General features: G+C 43.8%; 2 protein-coding genes across 10 annotated transcripts in view; one reads left to right on the top strand and one right to left on the bottom strand.

Annotated features, from left to right (window-relative positions):
- PPP3CB (protein phosphatase 3 catalytic subunit beta) overlaps positions 1-6,648 on the top strand; it is a 47,943-nt gene extending 41,295 nt beyond the window's left edge. For 7 of the 8 annotated variants that reach the window (XM_037400292.1, XM_037400295.1, XM_037400293.1 and 4 more), the window contains one exon: positions 24-1,720. In XM_037400292.1, coding sequence (XP_037256189.1) covers positions 24-202 — 179 coding nt within the window. In that variant the 3' untranslated portion in view covers positions 203-1,720. Of the gene's footprint in view, positions 1-23; positions 1,721-2,271; positions 2,332-2,887; positions 2,961-6,256 lie in introns of those variants that run through there. The other variant, XR_005106192.1, reaches the window with a different exon arrangement.
- On the bottom strand, positions 3,537-18,256 carry ANXA7 (annexin A7). 2 transcript variants are annotated; one of them, XM_037400300.1, is made up of 13 exons: positions 18,152-18,256; positions 15,090-15,147; positions 12,083-12,299; positions 11,680-11,787; positions 10,526-10,566; positions 10,052-10,154; positions 9,670-9,764; positions 8,872-8,985; positions 7,432-7,602; positions 5,744-5,914; positions 5,566-5,641; positions 4,348-4,460; positions 3,537-3,893 (listed from the first exon to the last, which is right to left on the bottom strand). In XM_037400300.1, exons 2-13 carry the CDS (start codon positions 15,144-15,146, stop codon positions 3,771-3,773), a joined length of 1,389 nt encoding a protein of 462 aa, XP_037256197.1. In that variant the 5' UTR covers position 15,147; positions 18,152-18,256; the 3' UTR covers positions 3,537-3,770. The 2 variants fall into 2 exon arrangements, with proteins under 2 accessions (XP_037256197.1, XP_037256196.1); XM_037400299.1 differs by having other exon boundaries at positions 10,526-10,569.
- Between the last annotated feature and the right edge of the window lie 6,021 nt (positions 18,257-24,277).

Here is a 24,277-nt window from a genome sequence, read left to right on the forward strand (position 1 = left end):
TATCAAATTTGCATTTTGTTAAGCAATACGAGGATTCTCTCCGCAACATAAAATCTGCAGTTTTGAAGAAGCAAAAGGTTTGGATAGGATCAATGAGAGAATGCCACCAAGGAAAGATGCTCTCCAGCAAGATGGTATTAGTGCTATAAACACAGCAAATGCCAATGGAAACAATGGGACTGGCAACAACAACGCGCAGTGACCGCGTCAGCTTCTCGTTTACTCACTTGTGTCTTGCCTGAGAATTCCTAGACTCCTGCTTTTTGATGTGACAACAGATGAAATAGCCAGGGGGATCGCTCGGAATGACTACTTGATCCGAGATGGAAAACCATCCGACTCGATCCCACCCCAGAAAGACCGTTGCGCTTTTGAGACAACAGCCCCTCTCTTTGCAGGGCGGCCGCCCCCACCGCCGCCGCCGGAGCTTCACCGGAGACCAGGGAAAGGACCCGGGCTGTTACCGCTAAAGCCGCCCCGGCCAGCATCTTACGCTTACCGTTGTCAACACTTTTAAGTTTACAGATGGGATTTTTCTTTCGGTAGACGTAGCTTGTTTGTCCGTTTGTTTTTTTTTTTTAAATCAGACTTTCAGATACAACCCTAAGAGCTAACTATTTATTAATGGACATCAGTTTCATGAAATGTCTTTAAAATGATAGGTTAGAATGGTCTTAATATATCTGAGGCTGCAAAAACTGTATTTTAAATAGGTGGAAAAAATGCCAAAAAAAAAAAAAGTCAGTTGGTCATTCTGTAAAATGCTGACCTCAGGTTTACTCCTTAGATGTTGCTAATTCTGTATCCTATTCACTGTATTTTTTAGTTACAGCTTATCAGAAGATTTCTATGTAGGAATGTTTATTACTTGAACACAGATTTAAAAAAAAAAATATTTAATTTAGAAACTTTTTTGCCCAGCTTTTTCAAGACTCTTCCCCACCTTGAATTTTAAAAAAAATAAATATATATATACTAATTTTAAAAGTAAGAAAAATATGGAAGTGTTAATTTTAAGGTACTTTTAATTGAACTTTGTACATTGTTTAAGTAAATTTTGATTCATATCAAGTCTGTAAAGCTTGGCATTGTATTTTGTGTATGCATGTTTTCATTTTGCAAATATTTAATATATAGACCTATGATGTACATCTATAGGTTACCTAGATGTTATGGGTACTTTTAGTTTATTGTGAGTATTACGGTTGCATAAATAGCTAATAATCACTGGGCTGACTAGCTGCAAGCTTTTTATTATTTTTAAATCTGTAAAGGAAACTGAAGCTATATCGGACATACGTTTTGTTTAGGCAAAGCGGCGCGTAAGCAATCGCTCTGTTCAACTGCTAAGGCGTTAGTGAAAGTGTAAACTTGAGACTGCATGTATTTTGGTATCTACAGGACTGCTTGGTTAAAATAAAAATTGAAGCCCTGTGCTAATTTGTTCACAAATAATGGACTGTACTGATCACCGCTGTACTTTGTTATATATTTTGACATTTGCTACGTGTCCTTCTCATCCCCTGGAACACAACTTGAAACTTATGTCACTAGAGTTCATCTCCTCCCCCTCCCCCCCCTTTTTTTTTCTTTGTTTGTTTGCCATAAAGTACAATCTGTACATACCCCTAAGTTGGAAATTTTATGCATGTTCTGAACTATTCAAGTATTTTATAAACAGTAGCACACAATAAATTTTGTGCATGGGCTGCGGCTCCTATCATTGTGTATTGGTTTTATTTGGCATACGTAGGTCTAATTTGACCTTGAAAATTGTTTAGAAATAGTCTTGGAATTAAAGCTATTGCAAAAATAGCCTGGAAGGTCAGATCTAGCTTGCAGCAAACTAGTTGGATGTGAATGTGATTTAATTTATACGTTATTCCTGCCTTTTTTCTTTTTTTTTTTCTTTTTTTTTGTTTTTTTGCTTTTGAGTTCTCTGTTGTAAATAGACAATATCTAGGTATTTTATCTGTTAAGCGGGGCAGCCACGGCGGGTTTGCAGCGGGCTGTACACACGGGCTGGCCGGCCCTAGCAGGCTGCTCAGCACCGTGGTGCTCAGCGCCCGCCTGCGGCCTGACGCTCCAGGCCAGCGCAGTGTGGTGGGGGGGTGGCGTGTTCCACAGGCAGCACAGGTACACGGTTTAGGCTCCTCGGTGTGTTCTCGGAGTAAGGACGAGCTGCTGGACAGCATGAGAATTAAGATAAAAGATAGTAAGTGGCACGCTGTTGCTGATGGGGTTTTAATGTTTGATTTTACTTTGTTGCAGATGCATTCTAATCGGACGCTCCTCCCAAAGTTCGTGTGCAGAACAACAAGTTAAAAAATGGTAAGTTTGTGGTGGGTTTTGTTACGAAGCGCCCCCGTACTCACAAGCTTACACTGCATACAACATCGTGTTAGAGCAGAACAAATGCACGTTACTAAGGATGACTGAAATTTTAACATGATGGACATTACGATGGTACCCTCCTCCTTGTAAGCACTAGTGGAAAGTTTCTCAGCCTCACAAGAGAGTGTTTTTCACAATCTGATACTCAGTTCTTAGTTGTGATTAGTATTCTGACTAGCTGGAGTTGTGTACGTGTAGAAAACACAGATACAATCTTTGGGAAGACCTCACTGTAACTTAGAGAGAACGGGCTGCGGTACCAGCTGCAGCGGTGCTTGCTCCCTTGGGGATTCCCTTGTGCTATCTGGTGCCTGCAGTAGTTTTTGCTGGGTGTGAAGGCAGATCTGCAATGACAAGAACAACTTGGGCGGTTGTTGACTTGATCTCACGTGCTGTGTGTCTGTGCTGAGCACATAGTCGGGTACTGGGGGCGTGTTGGTGGGTTCCTTTGTTCTGGAAGCAGGCGCTCATTTTTTGGTACTGTTTCTGAAAGGTGGAGTCTGGTGCCATCTCTATTTCTTGTATTGTTGGGGAGAAGAAATCCACATCCTCCCTCCCGGAAAACTGTAAGTAGTTTGCACAGCTCGTTTTATGCTTTTGGTGTTTTAAGGGAGGAAACAGAGGCCTGTGTGGCGGTAGCCTGTTCTCAGGTGGGGAGGGGAGAAGGCTCAGAAGCAGCTGCTGGCCCCGGGACACGGGTAGGGGAAGCTGAGGTAGAGGGCCCCGATGGATGGGACCATCACTGGTGCTGCCGAGCCGCTGCGCTGTAACACACACGGGACTGGGAAGCGCGTCGCTCAGGGCTGTCGGGAAGCACGGTGCTAGCTGCTGGGCTTGCAGCTTCTGTTACATTCGTGGCAGGGGCAGATTTGCCGGGGCTTTCTGAAAAATCCAATGTGCTATTCAAAGCTCCTTTTAAACCCTTTGAAAACATCCATGTAGTCATTTGTATTGTCTAGGTCACAACGGCATACGGCCATGCACACGTGTTCTGCAGCGTTAGCATTTAGGTACTGGCTTTTTTCATTGCAGTTTTTTCAGCCATTAAGTTCAGGTGTTTCAAGAAACTTGAGTGCTGGAGGTTTGGCTGAGACAAAAGTTAAATCATGGGGGAGTCTGGGTCAAAAGGACTGAGGCTTAGGTGTTAATAGACAAGATATATCTTTTATTATACAATAAAGAATATTATGTGTTGTAAATTAAGGCAGTTGTAAGTGCAGCAAGCTTCCTGAATCACCAAGAAGGCATATTTGATTATACAAAGTTTAAAATTATTCTTTTACACATACGGATGGTCAGTGTCTGCATAAAGCATGTTACATGTCCTTTAGTTTGTTTTAAAAAAAAACCACCAAAAAGACGCAGAGAATCTTCTTCTATTGACCAACAATAGCCAGCAGCAAGCGCCGGTAATCGCCGCTTGTGTCGCTTGCTATCATAGTAGCCAGAGTCTTCTGGTACATCTGCGTGAACATCTGTTTAATTTGCACAAGGTCAATCTATGCAAAGGGAAAGAAAAAAGCACAAAACTTGAACAGGGCACGTGACCTCAGCCCCCAGGCACCCCGCGTCTCCTCCCCCACGGGCTCCGCACCGCACAGCCAGCTGGGACCCCGGAGGACGGGGCAGCAGCCCCGAAGCGGAGTCCAGTGGCTGGTCCCTGCTTTGTGAGACTGGACTGCCCTGACTGCCAGCTGACCCCTCGGGCGTGCGTGGACAGGCAGCCCTGGTCAGAAGGAAGACAAGCACTGTTACTCCCTTAGCCAGAGGTAATGCAATTACTATATAAAAGCTGGCTTTAGAACAAATTACCACGTTCATCTGAGTCTGAACCCCCCAAAAGCCTCCTTGCAATAGGTGATTTCTGCAGCTGCGAGGGGACGAGGGGACCAGCCGGTGCGAGGAGCTAGCTTTCTGCTACAAGGGACACTTAGAGAGGAGAGAGTTTCGTACCTCGCTCCGAGTGACTATGATTCTGATGAGGGTAGAATCATCTGTGCCAGCTCCTTTCATAGAATAGTAGAGTCTTTCTGCAAAAAAGGCTGGGCGATTTAAAGCACATTGCACTGCAATAAAGCACATTTTTAGGATTAGTTCCGGTATTGTATGCTGTGTAGTGGTACCTGGCAGGATCGGTTTGGGGTTTTCACTAGAGGGAGGCACTGAAGATGTGGTTACTGTGGATTACAGGAACCGTTCTGTCGTGCTCAGCTTATTTTCGAGCTGACCAAATGAGTTAATCATTCACGTGACTTAAATTCACAAACAGGTAATTTAAAAAGTTATTCCCCTTGGACAGCTTGGCACTGGGATACAAGGTATTTTACTTGTGTTCTTTGCTAGAATCTCATTAAGAAAAGTACGACCGTAAAATGTTCTCACTTAGTGGTAGAGAATGATCTTGTCTGAGTTAGACTGTTCAGTCTCGGTGACGAGCCTTTGTTCTTTTACATGATTCTTAGAGTTGAACTTTTCCTGGAAAACTCTTGAGCAGAATAAGCGGGAAGTTTCTGCTTAGCCGTTACGGCTACAGAAATGCTGTCAGTTTGGTAAGCACCGGCAGGGCTGGTGTCTGCAGACTTACTAGTAAATCTGATTCTGATTCTCACCATCAGCAAATTGTGCTACTTTGAACTGCCTTACTGTAGCAAGCCAGCAGGGAAAGGTGAATTCACAACAGGCCCTGGGTTTTGCTGAAGTTCCCCACAGCAAATGCTGAGCTCTTCGGGGGAAGGAGCGGGAAGGGAACTGTGCCTGACACAGGTTCATGTTCATGGTTCTGAGCTCACCGGGGGTGGCTCAGCTGCCCCTGCTGAGGTGCCGCGCAGCCGCTGACGGCTCCGTTGCGCTGGGACTCGCACCATTCTGCAAAGCTCCGAAACATGCAGCTACAGCAGTACCCAGCGACCCCCCTTGGTGTGTGGCTGCCTGCCTTCCCAGAGAGTCTGGGTAGCCTTCTCTTGTTTCAAACTGACTTCAGGGTGGGTGCTTATGTTCTCCAATTAAGTGTAAAGTGAATAATCTGAATACTTGAAGTTACTTTTGTGCTAGCAGAGTTTCAGATTGTGTGTTCGTTTGCCGTATGGCCAGTGTTGAATTGGATTCTTCTTCAATTATGTTTAGAAGGTTTAATTCCCAAGGGATAAGGGGAGGGAAGTACCTATCACTTACAAATAGTCTTCAAACCACGTTCCACGTTTCCAGAAAACTCTCGGTCAATGCTGCTTAATAAATCACGATTAGCAATCTACAAAATAAATGAGATTAATATATGAATAATGAAATGTAACAACAACTAGAACCTTAATCACTGATTTCAAATGAGCTTAGTCAGTGTAAGAACTCCTACCCTGGAGTATGCCTCAACTGTTGCTTTCAGTTGGGGAAAGCTTCTGCTTGCCAGAACCATATTGAAACAAGATTCGTCAGTCCCAAGTTTTCCTTCCCCTGCTTGGTACAGACGCTGAGCATCTTCCTGAGCTTTTTGATAATCCACAGTTTGAGTCTCATCCCGATTACCCTAGAAGCAAAAGACAACACACGTCAAATAAGATTAGAGAGAAGACTATGCTTTAACTGCCTGCAGTGTAGACCCCAAGCATGTATCTTGGAAGCCTGAAGCAGGAGTAACACCAGTTTGAAACACATTACACTGCTTTGAAACTCCTCTTTGGTTTAGTATTTCTTACAGGCAACAAATACCAAAGTGGTCCAGAACCCCAGCTGTGGGGATGCTTTGAACTGTAGATATACTGACTCAGACAACTGCACCCCTACATACCACCTCACAGTTCTAATTAAGTACTGTACTTAATTCTCCATTTTACTTAATAACATAAGCTTTCTCTCAATTTGTTTCTAGGCTTCAAGTTACAAAGAATCTTCCCAAACGAACTCATGAAATATCTTACTGAATATGCACACCTGAAATATCTCAGGTCTTCTATTTTATTTAGAATTCACTAATTTCATGTAAGAATGTCTCCAGAAAGCACCTACCATAGTTGTAATATGTCAGTAGGGCTTATGTGACATTGTATGTGCTTCGGGTTCAGTTGTTTGGGGTTTTTTTTGCTGCCCAGTGCATGGATGGATACTGCTAAATATACTGGCTGAGCAGGCTGCGTTACGTGCTCTCAAATACTGTTGTATCTGTAGTGGTTAAGATAATATTTAATGATGTGGTTGTCAGTTGCTGTAAACTGCTGCATTTATCAAAATAAAAGTTAGCAGCATGAGCTTCCAAAGGTTTGCTTTCTTGTGGATTTTGACTTTTTAATCCAAATAGTCGTAGCTGAACTCTCACAAAGGTAGAGGTAAACGAGAGAGGGAAGCGTCCCAGAAGTTTGCACAGCAAATAAGCAGATTGAGGGGAGAAAGGGGGGAAGCTGCATTAGTACATGTTTCTTCCTAAACATGGAGAATGGCAAGTTACTGTTCTGCAACAGGGAAGGATCCCTAGTAAATGATATGGGGTGAGCAAGCTCCAGTGTTCATCCACTTCAATAGCGGCACCTCCCTAATCCTGTTCTGTGAGGGGAGGGAAGGCTGTGGGTAACTTGGGAGGGAAGTTTTGCCCTGTGGTACCGCTTGGCTTGTTCACAGGGATTCTCACAGGTGTTCTACCTACCACAAAGGTTATCCTACCAGATTCACCCCAATTATTTTCATGTATGCAAAAAATAAAAAAGCATCTTGCTTTAACAGCAGCATGGAGCCCTGCTTTATCGTACCACTTGATCACATCTGCACAATAAAGTCTTTACACACAAGTTCTGAGATAAATGTAGGGTGCTAAACTAGGTCACACAATTCATCATAGATTTGTAGATAGGAAGTATCTCTTCCTTGAGGAGGGACTGAAGTGTCTTATCTTGTCATTAGGGAATAAATTAATGGCCCAGGGCTAATTTCTTAAAAATCTGGCTCTTGCTAAGCATAGACAGGCTATTTATGGAGCCATTATGACTACACGCATCAAAGTCAGACTGTACGCCATTACCTTACAAAAAATAATCAAAAAAACCTAAAGCTCACTTGGCACATAGATACAAGTAATCGTTCAAAGTGTCCTGAAGTGTCTGCTCTGATGTCTTGTTCGATGTCCCTCCCAAATTCTGATTTATAGCATTTCACTATTTCTCGTATTTCCTGGTTTGTCCTTGTGCAGAGGATCTCAATCAGCACTTTCTCCTGAGTGCCTGCTCCCTGTAGGCAAAGGAAAAGAGGGCATAACTACAAAGCACTACCTATTCAGTGTTCTTCAGCTGTGAAATTAAGCAGTCATCTGTTACTGCAAAACTTAATACAGATCTACATTGTGAGAAGAGTACCCTGGCAGTGTGAAAGCGCCAAGTCTTGTATATACTCAAACATACAATTCTGCACCAGTTCAAAAAAATACCCCAAAATTATGCATCCATAACAGTGACATCAGGCAAAATTATCCAGAAAATGGTTTAGGAAGGTAATTCCTTGGCAACCTTAACCTGGAAACATACTGGAGGCAGGCAGAGCCTTACGGTAATCATTAAAGCCAACGCGACACACACATTCTGGTTTGGTTAGTGGACTAGCATGATCCCTGTTCCAAATGTGGCCACCTCCTCAACATGGAGCACCAGCAGGAACTTTTTATAGATGCTTCCTTCCCCCCAAAAAAAAAATTCACTGTGAGCTCTGTGTACAATGAGATCCTACTGGCATGGCCATCTCTATTCAGGCAAGGATTAGACAGAAGCTTCACACAGATCCACTCCAGTGTCACGTTGTATTGTAACTTTTTTTTTAACTAGTCAAGAGTGGCTATTGCCTCCACTAAAGGCAGATCTTCGTTTAAGATGGTCTTCTGTAGAAGGTCTGCATACATACGTGGGTCGAGTGTCTTGTTTCCAGTAGCCGGCGCCTGCTCGCAGCTGCAGCTCAAACAAGCAAGAAATTCTGGCAAACCAGATGTGCCAGTTTACCCAAGTTAAAAAGTTTAAACCAACGAGCTCACCTAATCTCTAATGCAGTCTTAATACTTGCACAGATACCTGCATCATCTAACCTCATGAAAATATTTTTTCATTGTTGTCCTTTCAGAAAAAAATGGGATAGTCCAAAAAGCTCTTCCCGTAACAACGGTTTGTCCTAGTAAGGAGAGGTACGTACCTTCAATTTAAACAGTGGTTACAGTTTTAACGGCACCCTGGCCCTTTCTAAGTTTTAGCAAAAATCATGGCGGAAGCGTCAGAGAACAGAGTTCTGTCCTGCAGCATTTCACCCTCTGCTGGATGGACAGCTGCTCTGAGTTGCTAATCCTGCAGAAATTGCCTGGAACTGGGGGATGCAGCAGAAAAGTGTTTTAAGCCCCACAGTCCGAAGCTTGTTTGCCGCTACAGCATTTTTCAACGAGGCAGGAATCAGGTATTCTTTTTTTCTTAGATGAACATTTTACGATGGTTTTAAACTATTTTGTTCACAGGAAAACCGTACCTTCATTGCATGACGTAAACTCCAGGCATCGTAGTAGGTGGTAGGCATGAAGAGTGCTAGAATCAGTTCTTCTACATTTCCACTTAACTCAGACTTCAGATCTTTAATTAAATCCTGTACAATTATAATAACAAAAAGGGTTTTGGAGAGTATTAGCCACGTAGATTATACACTGAAAAAAGATCAAGCTAGAATTTGTGATAGATTTCTACCTTTGCACTGTTTTTCCTGTAAAGCTTTGTTTTATTTCTTACAAAGAACTTCCCTTTGTCCAAAACTGACAGCTCGGCTCTTCTCCATTAGCTCCTCACTGATTAGGACCTAGTCAGGTCTTGAAAAATGCCACAAATATAAAATTTCCCTTTAAGTTGCAAAAATGACAGAGGGAGGAAATTAAATTCTCTCGGCCTTTTATTGACTAACCAATCCTCAACCACTGTCTCAGTTTGTTTCTTAAGAAAAACCAGACTTCGGCACTTTGTGTGCATAAAAAACTCGGCCGTTTCAGATGCTAATACAAGGACAGTTTCAGCCTGATTGTTTTCTGTCAGGCATCTAAAGCAGAGAAGCTTCCCGTACGGTCAGGGCCAGGGCCAGCCGCCACCCCTGCTTCTGCCAGGTATCAGGACAACACTGCGATCAATACCAGCCGTGCCCCGCTCACAAGGAGTACAACCAGAAGAAGTGCATTTTAAAAATGGCCAAACTGCTCCCCCAGGACTAAACTGCTGTCGCGCACCTTAAGCGGCAGCTGAAGGTTTGGGTTTGTTTACTGATTCAAAGAACTAGTGAACATACCTTGCCATACATAGTCTTGAAAGCTGCCTTGATTTTTTGCCTTTGATCATTGGAGCGGTTAGCAACCACATTTATGATAGCCTGCTCATCAGTTCCTTGGAAACAGAAGAGCAATTTCAAGTAAGAATTCATAATAATCTCTCTGAGAATATGCATCTTATAATCTTGCATTTGGGCACAGTTACATAATAAAGGACTACCGTTAAGTCTACCACATTTTCTATGTAACTTGGTCTGTCAAAACATGCAAGTCATTTTGGAAACGTGACGTTTGAAAAGCTTGGGCAGAAAAAATGTCTGGTTAAATAAAAATTGAAGAAAATAACAAAATGGCATTAAGAAGTTAGCTCAATGGGAAGTTAAGCTTCTACTGCTTACTTACCAAACCCCTTCATAGCTTTGCGTAGGATTTCTGCGTCCCTTCTATCATCAAAGTTTGGAGCAGCCTGAATTGTGCCCTGGGTACCCTGAGCCATTGCTGCAGGCTGAAAATAAACGAGTCATTTGTAACTAGCTATCCTGCACAAGATGAATTCAAATTAAACCCACAACTTTGGAACCATTACTTCAGAAGTTGTCGTCCATCAGTTTGGTATTTTTTCTCCAACACAGAATCAGGGCGACATTAGTTGTGTGGGTTTTGGCCCACCAATGCCCAGGTGATGCTTTTACCCCATTGTATGGATGAAGATATACTTGATTAGCGAGTACACACAGGTACAGAGCTATGATTTTGTTCGGGTACCTGGGAACTCTCGATGCAGAACACGTTGTAAGTTGTTGGTAACCAGTTGTAAAAGCATTAAAACTACAGAAGCCACATAAGATTGATTATAGAAGAGGATACAGCACATACCAGACCAGGCATTGGTGATGGTGCTTGTCCACCAGGATACCCTACTGAAAGTAAAGAACAAGACAAAAGGAATTAATTAGGTCTCCTCTTATGGGCGTAAATGCTATCTAATCTGAAAATAAAGCCATTTGCAGACCTACAACTGCACAAAACCTGTTTCCTAGGTAATGATACCTATCATGATCAGTAACTGAACTTCCTGCCCTTGGGACTGATGGGAAGAAGCAAGCACAAACGCATTCTGGTACATACGCTAGCAAGGCAGTTCTAAAAATACTAAGTTTACCAGTGCTGTGGGAACTGGAAGGATCTCTCCTTATTAAACACTGCTGTCCTTGAGAAAAGCCAAGATACCCCAGGCAAATGAAGAATGCCTGTCCTGTGCTCTCCTGTAAAGTCATTTTATACGCTTTCAAATGACTAGCATATAAACGATAAATATTAAGAATTCATTGGTGCAAAAAGAACTGAAGGAATCTCATTTTGTGATCAAAAGCTCTGTGAATACAAAAGCTACAACTACATTTTTTTTGTACTGGAATTTTCTTTTTATCTGTAATGTATATGTACAATCATTATCATTTTAACAGCAGCTTAGTTCTTGCTAGAGTTAACAAAGCAACCATAAAAAAAAGGGGGGGTTCTCTTCTGCCAATACGACGGACACATTCCAGGACGAAAATCTCCTTGATGGTAGCTGACCACTCAAAGCATTAAAAACAACGCAGCATTTTTAAGTGACTGTGCACATTCTCCTTTCCACTTGCCCCACTGTGCCAGGGATCATCACAAGCACACAGATCTGAAAAATGCATCCATTTCTTTGAGATTACCAAAACAGCTAGGTACTCACTGGATGTGGACTCTGGATTTCACAGTTCTTATCAGGTACTTGCAGTCTGAAGAAGGATAAGCACCTAAACCACTACATCCTGACCATTAATCAGTGACAGCCACCCCCTTTGGATGCAGCACCCATAGAGATGGTTCTCGTCAGCCCTTCAGTGGTCTTGTCAAGAAAGGCGGTAGGAGGTGTGCAGCATACAAACCTCAGCAGCTAGAAGTAACAAAGGTAAGGGCCTAATTTGTTACTACCTATCCTGGGATCTCTTGGTGCAACCGTGGATGCTTCAGGTTTCCCATATATGACACACCTGGAATTTGTGCGGGTCCACCTCCAGCATAGCTCTGGGCAGGCGGCTGTGGATAGCCGCCAAAGCCGGGGCCCACGGGAGGCACACCAAAGCCAGGGCCTGTAGGAGCTAGGAGAATAAAGAGTTCAGCACACTTAACGTTTTGTACTTGACTTCTGACACAGCACGAGCCAGGTTATTGAGCAGAGCTATGCAAGAGATTAATTTCTCTGTGTCTGTGCAGTGGCCCAAAACCGTGCCGGCCCTGCTGTCAGCACGCAGGTACGCACTGCTAGGCAGCGACCTGCCCAGCTGCCTGCGCGCATCGCCGAACAAAGCTGCTTTTCTTTACCGCTGCTGCCAAGCACAGGGAATGCCAACGCCAGAAATCACTCCCGAGGGCTACTCTAACCAAAGATCTTACCTCCAGGATAAGGTGGCATTCCTCCAGTCTGGGGAGCTCCAGGGTAGCCCCCCGGGGCAGGGTATCCCCCTGGGGCAGGATATCCTGCTGCCCCTGGATACCCAGCACTTGGTGGTGCTGCAGGATAGGTCCCTCCTCCTGCTGGAGGGTATCCTCCAGGAACAGCGGGATAGGAATATTGACCAGCTGGCGGATAGACAGACTCTTGTCCTGTCGGCTGAAACACAAAAGCAGGATGTCTGTACGCCTGCTAACAGGACGTTAGGGTAGAAACCCTCAAGCTACCAAAATGTCCATGTCTATAAAAACCTAAATTATATAATTAGATTCAGCACTTGAAGTGGCAGCGGCAGAATTCCTGAAGCTTGGATGGGGGCCTTCTGGTTGGGTTTTCTGATGCTGATACAGAGTCAGGGAGTGCTGCAGGGTGGAAGACACTCTGGACGGCCTCTGATCCCATCCACCTTCAAAGGAGGGCCAGCTTTGGAGTTAGATGAGGTCAGTGCAAGGCCTTGTCAGATTTTCAGAATCTCCAAGGAACAGCGAATCCATAGCCTCTCTGGGCCTCTGCTCCATGGTCTGACAACTCTGATGGTGAAAAATGTTTTCCTCAAATCACATTAAAATTAGCACGTCTGGTTGTTGCCAGCTGCCACTGTGTACCTCTGACAAGGGTCTGGCTCCAATGTCTTTATCACTCCTTCTTACACAGCAGAAGACTTAGCCTCCTCTCCTCCAGGCAGGCAGACCTCCCTGGATACGCTCCTGTTTGTCCATGTATTGTGCTGGGAGGCCACAACGACACAGGGTACTCCAGGTGTGGCCTTGTGAGCAGTGAGCACAGAGGAATAATCATTTCCCTTGACCTGCTGGCTTTGCTTTTGCAAAAGCCTGGCATGTCATTAGCCTTCCTCCCCGGGGACACGTGATGCTGGGTGACACTCGACTTGTCAGCCCCAGGAGCCCTGGTCCTTTACTGGAAAGCTGCTACTGCTATCCTGCACAAGTAAGGGGAGAGCTCATTTGGGCTTGCTCTCTGCGAATCATTAGGAGCTCAACTCCTGTTTTTATAGGACTTTTAAGAGCTTACTATCTTTGAAACTTCTGCCTCTCTTGCACAACCAGTATTTTCAAATGTTACATGGTAAGAACTTATAAGAGGTGTTGGGTTTTTTTTCCATTTCCTTTGTGTTCCAGGTTATAAAGCATAGATGTTCAATGACTAAGTCTGGACCACTGAGTCAGACTGAACACCTATTACAGGTTATAAATAAAAAGAACAAGTCAAACACCTATATGCCTTTGTTTTGCTACGTGTATGGCTTACCAGTCATACCACAAAGGTTGCTATTAGCATTAACGTACATTAGAAATATTTACTTGATCGACCAGGATCTCCAAGGGAAAACCCTCCAAGTTGTGTCACACATACTTGATCCTAAAAATCAGGTGTTTAAAATCAGCTTCATAATGAAGCATAATGTATGCACTCATTACTCACTTGCTGCGAAGCATCTTTACCAACTAACTTTAGAAACATGGTTCACATATTACATACAGTACACATTCATTCTTGAGCACAGAAAACAGAAATAAACTGCAAAGCAGTAAAGTCTAGCTCAGACATTCCCCTTGGGTTTGGCTGCCCCAAGATTTCTACCCCAGATTACTGTGCCCAAGCTATGTAGTATTCTCTTCCCCAGCGGTACAGTCTAACCTTCCTCTGCCAGACTCAGCAAAAAGTTTTTAATGGAATTTAGAACTACAAATCCACAATCAGGATCCTGAAAATCCCAGCTCAGATTAACTATCACTATTGCAGAAGAAATTCATTTCATGTTGGGTTTCTTTGCATTGGTTATCACTTTGGGTGTCATGAGTGAGACTAGGAAACCCAGAACTGTTGATAACTAATCAAAATTAATCCATTGAAGTTGGCTATATTTTAGATGCTAGCTAACGAAAAGGGAATATTTTCAGATGTAGTTAAAAATAAATTACAGCTACGATCATGAGGGTTCAGCAGAACCTTGAGGGGAGAAAAGAAATTCGCCAGTTCAGAAAGTCTGGTTTGAGACGGAGCAAGGGTAAACTGTAAAGCAAAATAATCAGATAATTTATTGCATGTATTTATATGTATATCTTTATAGCTTTTCAGTATCTTAATGGAATCCAGGCTGAGCTTAAATCTAGTTCTGTACCGCATAAAACATGGACCATATAAAATTCTCACAATTACAGCATGATCAGTGCCATACTAATAAAAGCACACAGTTGCATCTAGCTCTGAAAACGATGCAGGCATTTTCAAATTGAAAAGACTGCAGGTACCAGCCACACCCGATACATTCCAGCTTTCCATTACATTTCATTGGAATTTTTAGTCTGTTCAGTCATGAGCTGAAGGTGGAACAAAGTCCTGCAGCTGAAGGATAGGGGGTCAAAGTCAATATACAGTGTCCTCAGAAAAATATTTACTTGGTGTCGTACGAAAGCTGGGCTACTTGAGTAAAGCATTCCAAGCTCCTCCTGACAGTAACGGCCACTGGAGTTTGTTCAGCATCTCTAAATCCTGGGATATGGGTACACAGGATATTTGGTAGACACTGGTTCAGAGATTACCTCTGACCCTGTATGTAAAGACCCTCATTTATGTAAGAACTACTGATACTTTAAAAAAATAATTTGCTGAGATAGTAAAAAAACCCAAACACAAACTCACAAGGAAAAGATAAACTGAAACAAGAACAATCAATCAAAAATCTTTCTGGAACAACAGTCAACATTTGAAAAAAAATATCTTAAACTTCCTTCTTGGAATTCCTAGGAAACAACTTTAAAGTCATCCTCAGGGATATATAGATGAAAACAAAGACCATAATCTCTAGAGAATACTGTATATGAACTGACAGCTACTATTTACACACACACACAGAGCGTAGTAAGAAGGGGTATTCACAGAATATAAATACATCAGGAATGCAACACATTCGAGAGCCATACTTACAGGGTAACCAGGGAAAGCAGGGTAGCCGCCAGAAGGGGGATAACCCGGGTATGACATTCTGGGGGTGAAAAAAAAAACCACCAAGGTATTTTCACTGTCGATGCATTACATATGAGTTTGTAGTAGTTAATGTGCCTGCTAATTACCTGTTAAATCACTTGAACAATATGTTTAGTAGGTTTAGAATTACTCAGAAGTGCTTGTCAGCTATTAAGCTTACAAAACCTTTTTTTCCATACACATGACCACAGCAAGCAGGATTCAGAAGGGAAGCATCTTCAATTTTGTAATTAACTAGCAGTCTTACTTAGGGTCAGATAGACACAACACGGTAAGAGGCCTGAACCTCCAAAAAGAACTTGGAAATACAGGATACACTGCGAGATGCCGACAGGAGGGGGCTGAGCCCTTTGCCAGAACAGAAACAGAAGGGTCAGGATAGAGCAGAGCCCCCATCCCACACCAAGCACCTGCCTCCCATCGCCCTGCACTCCTCCGCTCACAGGGGCAGCTCCTGCAGGGAGAGCAGCACCCGATCTATCCTGTGTAAAATGGTAATTTGACGGAAACAGGCGATCACCCAGCATTACACCATTCATATAGAGTATTTCTGTTTCCTGCCTGTAACTGTTTATTTTAGTCCCGTTTTTAATAGAGGGGCTTGGGGAGTAGGAGCAGAACAGGACAGAGATCATGTTGCCAGCCTGTTGGGCAGGGAGTTTTGAAGCCATTAGCCAGGTTACGGAACATTTAATGGCAGGAAAAAAAAATGCTAATGCTAAAAAATGTTAACACTAGCCTGCCAGATCCCCTGATCAGGGCCTGGGAGTTCCTCTTGGCATGTGTCTAAGGCAGTACGCACCTCAGCTGTACAATCAAAGGACATGGGAAATAAAAAAATTAACACAATACAGCAAATGATTATTCAAATTTCTAGGTAGTCACTGGCCAAACCAAACGGATCTGAAAGCAGAATTCTTACAGAGCTGGATCACTAAGGCAGTAGGTGGTCACAGAATTAAACATTTGAGACTTAATGTGGAAAACGTTAAAATTTTGTGTAGGTTAGTTCAAATAAGAGCAAAACCACCTCACAGAGAAGCACAGCCATGCAGCCTCACACTGATAATAACTTGGATTGTCACTTTCAAATAAATAAAGGGGGAAGAACAACATGAGGTGTATTTGTAAATCTATGCTTTAATCACAAACACTGCCAATGGCTATTTATTTCCCTAAGAAGAAACACATTAAATCAGTACTCATACAGTATATATTACCAACTGCTGCTTGAATGCACTTTAAATTTGGCTTCCAGGACCACATTTCTTTTGGTATTTCTGACTTCTAACACTAATTGTAACTCCTTTCAGGAACAAGATGACCAGGAACACTTCCTTCTGATTTCAGTTTCACTCTTTCAGCTTAAGAGGAAAATACTGTGTCAGCAAAACGGAGTATTACAAAAACCCAAACAAACAAGTAGAAACTTCTTCAGCTTTTCAGCTTCGTGTAATTCAACTAAAGTTACACCGTTGAGAAGACAGGATTGTAAAGCCTCTAAAATTTGAAGTGCACCGTATCACTTCCACTTCCAACTTGCTATGTTTTTCATGATGCAAAATCAACAGCGGGTGACAGCAACTCAGCTGTTTCAACAGCTATAAAAAGTTAATTTGGACAATAAATGGGACCCAGAAATATTTTAACCATCTTAAAATATACAGAATTTTAGACTTATTGGTAAGATACTTAATTTAGAACAAATTTAAATGTTTGGTTTTATCTCTGAACTACAAGCAAACACATTCAGGCCAAAACCTTTGTAAGGCATGAGTATCCCTGCATTTTCAAGCAACAAGCCATCAAGGCTGTGTGGTGTCACTGATTAGCAAATTAACCTCCGGTGAACGTGCACCAGTGAAGAGTTTAATGCTTTCCTTACTTTCGTTGTATTGGTTCCTTTTCTAAGATTCCATTTCTGATCCAAGGCACTGGGAAAGGTGGTATTTCATTTGACCACCCCCCTTCTTAACAACACTTAGATTCCTATTTATCATTCTTTGGAAATACAGAAACAAAAAAAATTGTTTTCTTTGCATTTGCTCATATAGCTGATTTTTCTTCCCCTTTTTTCTTTGTAAAAAAAATAGTATTAGGAGTAATAAAGGCTCAAGTAAAGGACCGATGCTTCTATTAGGTCAGGTCTTTTCTAACTAGATGGCCGTGATGCCAACTGGGGATGGTGGGCTCGCCTCTGGCAGCAGTGCCAGGCGTGCCCCCGCCGTCTGGGGCTGGTGCGCACCCCTCGGCAGGCAGGGAGGGAGGCCGGCAGACAGGCAGGGAGGCAGGCCGCCCTCCCCGCACAGCCCCGCAGGCGATGCGCAGCAGCTGCCGGTCCCCCCCGCGGGCCGCTCCCCTGAGGGCGCGAGGGCCGCAACACCCCGCGCAACGCTGCGGGCCCACACGCAGCCTCGGGGGGGCTTTTTTTTTGGGGGGGGGGGGGGGGGTAGATGTAGCTCTGACAGTGTAACAGCGGGGGCGCACTGCACGGGGGCGCGGAGCAGCCAACCGCGGGGAACCCCGCGGGGACCCCCGGCCCGGCCCCTCACACGGTGGGTGGGGGAGGCCCGGCCCGGTCCAGCCCGCCCACACCTGCGCCCCCAGCCGAGGCCGCCCCCGCAGCCCTTAAAGGGCCCCGGCGGGGCCGCCACCGCCCGCCGCCCCGCCCTGTGTCGCCCCCCCGCGCTCCCTCGGCCGCCAGCCCCGCAGAGCCAGGTATTCCTCCCGAGGCGAACGGGACCTCGCCCCCGCTCCGCACCGGGAGGGCAGGCCCCCGGCCGGGGGGTGCGGCACTGCGGGGCGGGCCGGCACCTCCCTCGGCCGGACACCTGCCGAGCCCCGGGCGGGGGCCGCGGCCCCGGGAGCCCTGCCCCGGGCGCTCTGCCCCGGGCCGCGGCGGCGTGGGGGGAGGTGGCGGGGCGGCGGGCTGAGGCTGAGGCGACGGACGCGCGAGTGGCGGCGGGCCGGCTCCTGCCCTCGCCCCCGCCCGGCTGCCTCACCTGCGGGAAACCTGCGGAGCCTCCGGCCTCTCTCCCGCAGCTGCACCGCAAAATGGAGGCTGTGCGGCCGGGCGGCACCCGCCCCGCCCCCGGCACCGAGCCCGCCCCGGCCCGGCCCACGGCCCCGCTCCCCGCGGGCAGGGCCCCGCGCCTGAGGCCGGCGGGGCCGAGGCGGCCGGGCAGAGGCTCCCGGAGGCGCCCCCCTGCTAACCCCGGCCCCGCTCCTCTCTGTGCAGGGTTGTCCCGGCTCGCTGAAGGAAAGCTGCAGTGTGCCCGGCTCTCCTGCGAAACGGCTGAGAGGTAAGTTCAGGGCCGCCAAGGGCCACCGAAACAGAGCGACCCGCCAGCTGGCGATCTGTCAGGGGCGGCAATCCACACGGGAGGCGCCAGGTGGTGCCGGCCCGCGCGTGTCCGTAGCTGCCATCCCAAGGGAGTCCTTAGCCACCATCCCGCCAGAGTCTGTCGTTGCCGTCCCACGGGGGCCCTCAGCTGCCGTCCCACTGGAGTCCTTAGCCACCATCCCATGGCAGTCTGTAATTGCCATCCCACCGGAGTCCTTGGCCACCATCCCACCGGAGACTGTAGTCGCCATCCCACTGGAGTCCTTAGCTGCCCACCTGGGAAAGGAAGGGAGAGAGAAGTCCACACTGGAGTTCCCCTACACCCCCAGTGCAATGGAGCTGATGCACCCTAATGCATGTAGCTCTAAATCAAGGCTGTTACCCAGGGTCTTTAGATGAAGGTCATCATGCAGTACGTGGCAGGTAGTCAGCCAAGTCGGTTAGGTCGCCAGAGCAGTGTGTAGCACAAAAAGGATGTAAAAGACTTCAGTGGAGCTGGAGGCTCTAGGTCCAAGACGGCATGAAAGTAAGACTGTCCTGACTACTATGTACTTTTCTCTAGAAAGAAATCTTAATTATAGTTATTTGTATGCAATTGTGGGAAGTGCACTTAGTGTTTTGGTTTTGTCTATTGTAATGTTTATTCATATTATACTTAGACACCACATACACATAGTCCTTCCTTTACATGGTGGTTATTCATAAGAGATTCAGACCAGCAAGATAAAATTTATGAAGGATCCATCTATGATATTATGCACCAGCTAAGATTATTCAAATTGGCATCCTACTTTTTTTTATGATAAACATGTTAGCACTTCAGAGACCATTGAAATGCAAGCATTTTTTCCCCTGTAACCCAGCACTCGAGCTCTAGATGAAACAACAGCCACTGTTCTATGTGTCTGTAAAGCAGCATTGAGTGCAGGCAGCAGAAAATAGGTGGGTAATAATTTACCATGCTTGCCCGCTTCAAATTAAAAGCACCTAAAGCGACATAAAGAATCTTAATAAATGACCTGTCTTCAGCAAAATCAAGCTTATTCTTCCTTGTTTGGCCAGAACATGTCAGGAGCGGCTTTAAGAATTTAGTCCTCACAGCATTCTTCAGCTGACACTCCAAATGTATGTCTACTTTATTTCACCTCTGCTAAGCAAATTTCTTTCAGGAGGCGTATATATTTAAATCCCTGCTTCCATGGGAACCAAGTAAATTTATTAAATATACAATTCCTTATCACTTCCATTTAGTGGGCTGTTTGCATTTGAGCTCTTCAGGAAAGGAACAATTTCATTTCACAAGCAAGTGGGAAAAGAACAAGAGAAAACATTTTAACAAAACAGTGTATGTCTGAAGAATCTGTTAAATGCGTTGCATGTTCACAAGAATATCTAGCATGACTGTTTTAAAGCATGGAGTGGAACCATTGTGGTCTTCTAATTTCACACCCTATATTTGAGGAAATCCCTTGGCTTGTTACTATAGCTAGAGCCAGCACATTAGAAAAGCTTCTAAAACCCCATGCAGAGCCAAAGCAACTTCTCACTAAACAAAAATTCAACTTTAGTGAGGTTGGGAGACAAACTCTCTTGCTCCTCTTTTTTTTTTTTTTTTTTGTAATACCCTTGCATCTTCTGCTAAGACGTGATACTGGACAGAATTCTGGTCTGGAGGGACTTGGCTCTTAACTACATAGTCATGCTAACTAAGTCCTGAACTTAATATATAATACACAGAATATAATAGAGCTGAAACAAAACTTCTTCCCCCCACCCCCAGTAATTTATTGTTGGTGATGAAGCTCACTCATTGCTGCTTCTCTGTGCTGTGTATCCTTGTTGGAACATTATTTCCCACTCAAATAATACGAAGCGTTACTTTTCACGTTCTGTTTCAGGCGATACAATTAAGAAAAAAAAAACCAACAAAAAAACAACTTTCCCACAGTTTGTTGTAAGCAATAAGATCTGGTCAGCTTTGAACCATAGGTCAAAGTATAACAAACCAAGAGGATACTGCAGTGATCCAAGTCTAAATTATGTACTAAAAATACTTTTCCTGTTACACTGCCTTGTGACTGCAGTAATTAAAATGCAGATCTTCGAAGTTAGCTATTGAATTAACCTTTCATGTGCACAAGGAGCAAAGCAAGTTCAGTTCACTTTCAGGAAGAGCCAAGTGTTTGGTTAGCTGCTCAAGTGAGGAGTCACTACCCAGTGAGTCATGTTACGGCTCCACCCGCTGTAGTCCAAACATCAAGACTTCATGCAAACCTCACAACCAAGTTGCCTCAAGTGTCTCTAGTTCTGTTGTGTGGAACCACACTAAAAATAGGAACTTCACCCTTCCTCAAAGCACAGAAGGAGAACGGCAGGTTGTTTTGCTATACTGCTTAACAGAGCAGCATGTCCAATGTTTTTCAGCATCAACTTTTTAATCCTTAGGATTAAAATCATGCATTTCAGATATAGATGGCATATGTCCACAGGATCACAAAATCACACACCAAACCACTTGCTTCCTCCTTGCAGCAGACTTAAGTATTCTGCCAAGAAACTTCAATGACTCAACTAACAAAACAGAGTTAGTGACCTTGATCCAAGTATACGGAAATAATCACCAAATGAAATTGTAATTCTGGCAGCAAGGATTTTTTTTTTTAAAGTATCTAGTTTCAGATAGCAAAATAAAAGGGTTGTTATTCTTAACAATATAGAACAATTAGTCTTATCTCAACTTCTCAAGGCTTACAACCAAACATATGGTTTATCAGAGCTCAATCACTGGACATACCGGGACAGTTTGATAGAGTGTACATTCTAAATGAGGAATTCAGGATAAACCACTGGGATGTCCACAGAAGGCTTGACAAGAACCCACAGTTAGTTGAACTACAGAAGGCAGGAATGAGCAAGGATAGAGAACTTGTCAGAAAGAACAAAAGCTGTGTTGAGTAGGGAATTTGTAGAATTCTATTAAGTTGGTCTGGGATCAATTCCAAGTTTTTTCTTAACTGAGTAGGCACAAAAGCCAGGAATAAGCTAATGATACCTGCTGACAAAACTGTCAGGTGTCACCAATACTGAGAATAATCTAAACCAGGAGAAATACTTGGATCTAGATATTTTTTTTTTAATTAAAAAGTACCAGGTCATGCATTTAAATGAGTAATTTTCTTGGCAAATTGGAGTTCAGCTGCAAATGACAGCAGGGGAAAGAGATTAGGATGCTCAGTCACTATATGACAGACACCAAGAGGCAAACAAGGAATTTGTCACAGGAAAGTATTAATGCATTCTTATATGCCTTGATTTATATGCTGATATGGGTATAGTCTTTATCAGCTCAAGTTCAAGAAAGACTGAAATTAAGTTTTAAGTGGGCATCTAAGTGATCAAAGCATAGACAGTGCATCAGAAGGAGATAAAGTTTAATATGCTTAGTAAAATGAAGGCTACAGTATGATGGCTACCTGTGACAGACTGTGTATAAATAACCAGGAAAAGCATGAAATACGAACTTTAGTAAGGACAAAGGAGTTGGTGTATTTAAAACAGATTTTAAGATATGGTTGGTCAAGACATGAAAGAACTGCATTTGTGATTCAGGGAAACCCCTTCTAAGGTAAAGGTAGTGGACAGAGGGAACCAGAGAAGGCAGCAACAATGAAGAATCTATTAAATACACCAAATTAGCAGCACAAACCTCTTTCCCTACCCAGAGAAACACATAGTATTAACCCTTTTCTTCCGTTTCGTGAATTTAGAATGTCAAATTTCAGTTGCTTTTTGGCTTAACCAGTGAAGTAACACAATACAGTCTGCAAGGATTCCCTTTAGATGTTATTCTAGTCATAGTGACCACCACCAAAACTTTCAGTGCAGCATTGATCCTAAGTACCTGATATCAGTCATGGGAAACGTGACGGTTGTGTACTGCCAATCCACTAATATCTCTTGAAGAATCATCTAAATGTCATCTGCAGCCTTGCAGCACAACAGAGCACAGGGAAGCTAATTATCATCAGGGATCTGCAATTTCCATTGTGGCATACCACCGCATTTCTACTGCTGAGACTGTCATTAGTTAAGAAATAGTGGAACATTACCAGCTCCCTCCTGCAATTTTAAGAAGGCATTTCTGTTAAAGATAGTTTATCCTGCAAGTATCCAAATCAGTAAGTAACACAGACTGCTTTTCATGTGCTTACGGGTTTTACGTGCACTTGCTCGAAGATGCTAACAAGCCCAGTGTTACTATGCTAGGGAGGTGTCAGAACAAGGCATAATGTCTGCGTACTGATTAAACTGCAGGTTGTCAGGGGTCACCATGCTCACTGAAAAAACACCAGGTTTCATTGCCTCTTTGTACCACCGATGCTTTGCCGAAGCTTGGTTCCTTTGTTGGGGATGACTGGGATTATGTGTCTGAGGAGGGTCCAAGGCAGCAAGGTGGACTGCTTTTGTATGTTCCTCCAACCTTCTAAGTACACAGTATACCAAAAGGCAACGAGAGAATTAACTGTAACCGTAAACTCTGTTCTGATTATTGTTATATATATTGAAGAAAAGAAGTTTCCGAGGACAACTTCATGCTGAGGTAAAAACCCATTATCAGCTCAACTAAGCCAGGATACAAAAAAGATCTTACGATCACTTAAACAATTACATACTTAAGTGCTAGGAGCTGGTAACAGCCATTTAAACAAGGTATTTTAAAACCTAATGCTTACCAGGAAAACACACACATTGCCAGAAATAAACATGTAATACAGTAATGCCCAGTGGAGTTGTACTCATTCAGAGAAGCTAAGAAAAGAACAAAGCTGATCATGTCACAGAAGATAGAACAAAGTTTTTTATTATATTAGTGAGGACACTAGTATGACTAAGTATAATATATGGTGTATATAGAAGCATACCCAGAGAACAATCTATCTTGCCTATTTAAAGCTAGATTTTGTCAAAGTTATTTGGAGCAATGTATCCTAGACAAACAAAAAGTCCTCTAATAAATTTAAGAAATCTGTGGCTTACAAATCAATAGCAAGTTAAAGCTTGAAATCCTTCGTGATGTTCCTTGACTCCCAAGTTTTTTTTCCACCAGATTTTCTATTAAACTTCAAGTTTTTGGATAGATTTCTGTAAAGTGGAACAATTAGAATAAAATATCTTTAGGAATTCTTGTCTAGTTAAACTCTAGAGAAGGAATGCCTCATAGGCAATAAAATACCCCAGGTTCTACATTCAAGCAAAATGATGTATTACATTTGTGTTTGCAATATTGTCCTTTCTGAGTGGCCACTGAAATTTGAAATCAGGCACTCAAAATTCCAGAGTCAAGGTAAGGTTCACAATGTGCCATTCATCCAGTAAAAAGGGACAGAATGGCTGGGATCAGATCCAGTTTTTTTGAAGGCAAACTTTTTTTTCCTACTCCAGTCCCCAGCATTTGTGACTTTGCTGTCTGGCATATGACCAGACCTACAGCTTGTGGCCTCTTCTGACACCTCCACTTTGCAGTGAATCTTTCTGCCTAGCAAGACAACCTCAGGCACTTGCGACATATCAACATTAGTCTTCAGGTACTTGCAAGGACTGGCAAATGCCACAATATCTTTTCTGTGTCAATGATCACAAATAATCTTTCTTCTCAGAACTTTGCATTTGGTACACCACAGCTTATTAAATAGCATAGCTATTCAACTTGTAGAGCATTTTAAGTCTTTCTTCTTATATTTTGTAAGTTTTTCTAACAGGGAATGGCAAGAGTTTACGGCAGAGG

The sequence above is a fragment of the Falco rusticolus genome, chromosome 9, assembly GCF_015220075.1.
Source record: "Falco rusticolus isolate bFalRus1 chromosome 9, bFalRus1.pri, whole genome shotgun sequence".
NCBI lineage: Eukaryota > Metazoa > Chordata > Aves > Falconiformes > Falconidae > Falco > Falco rusticolus.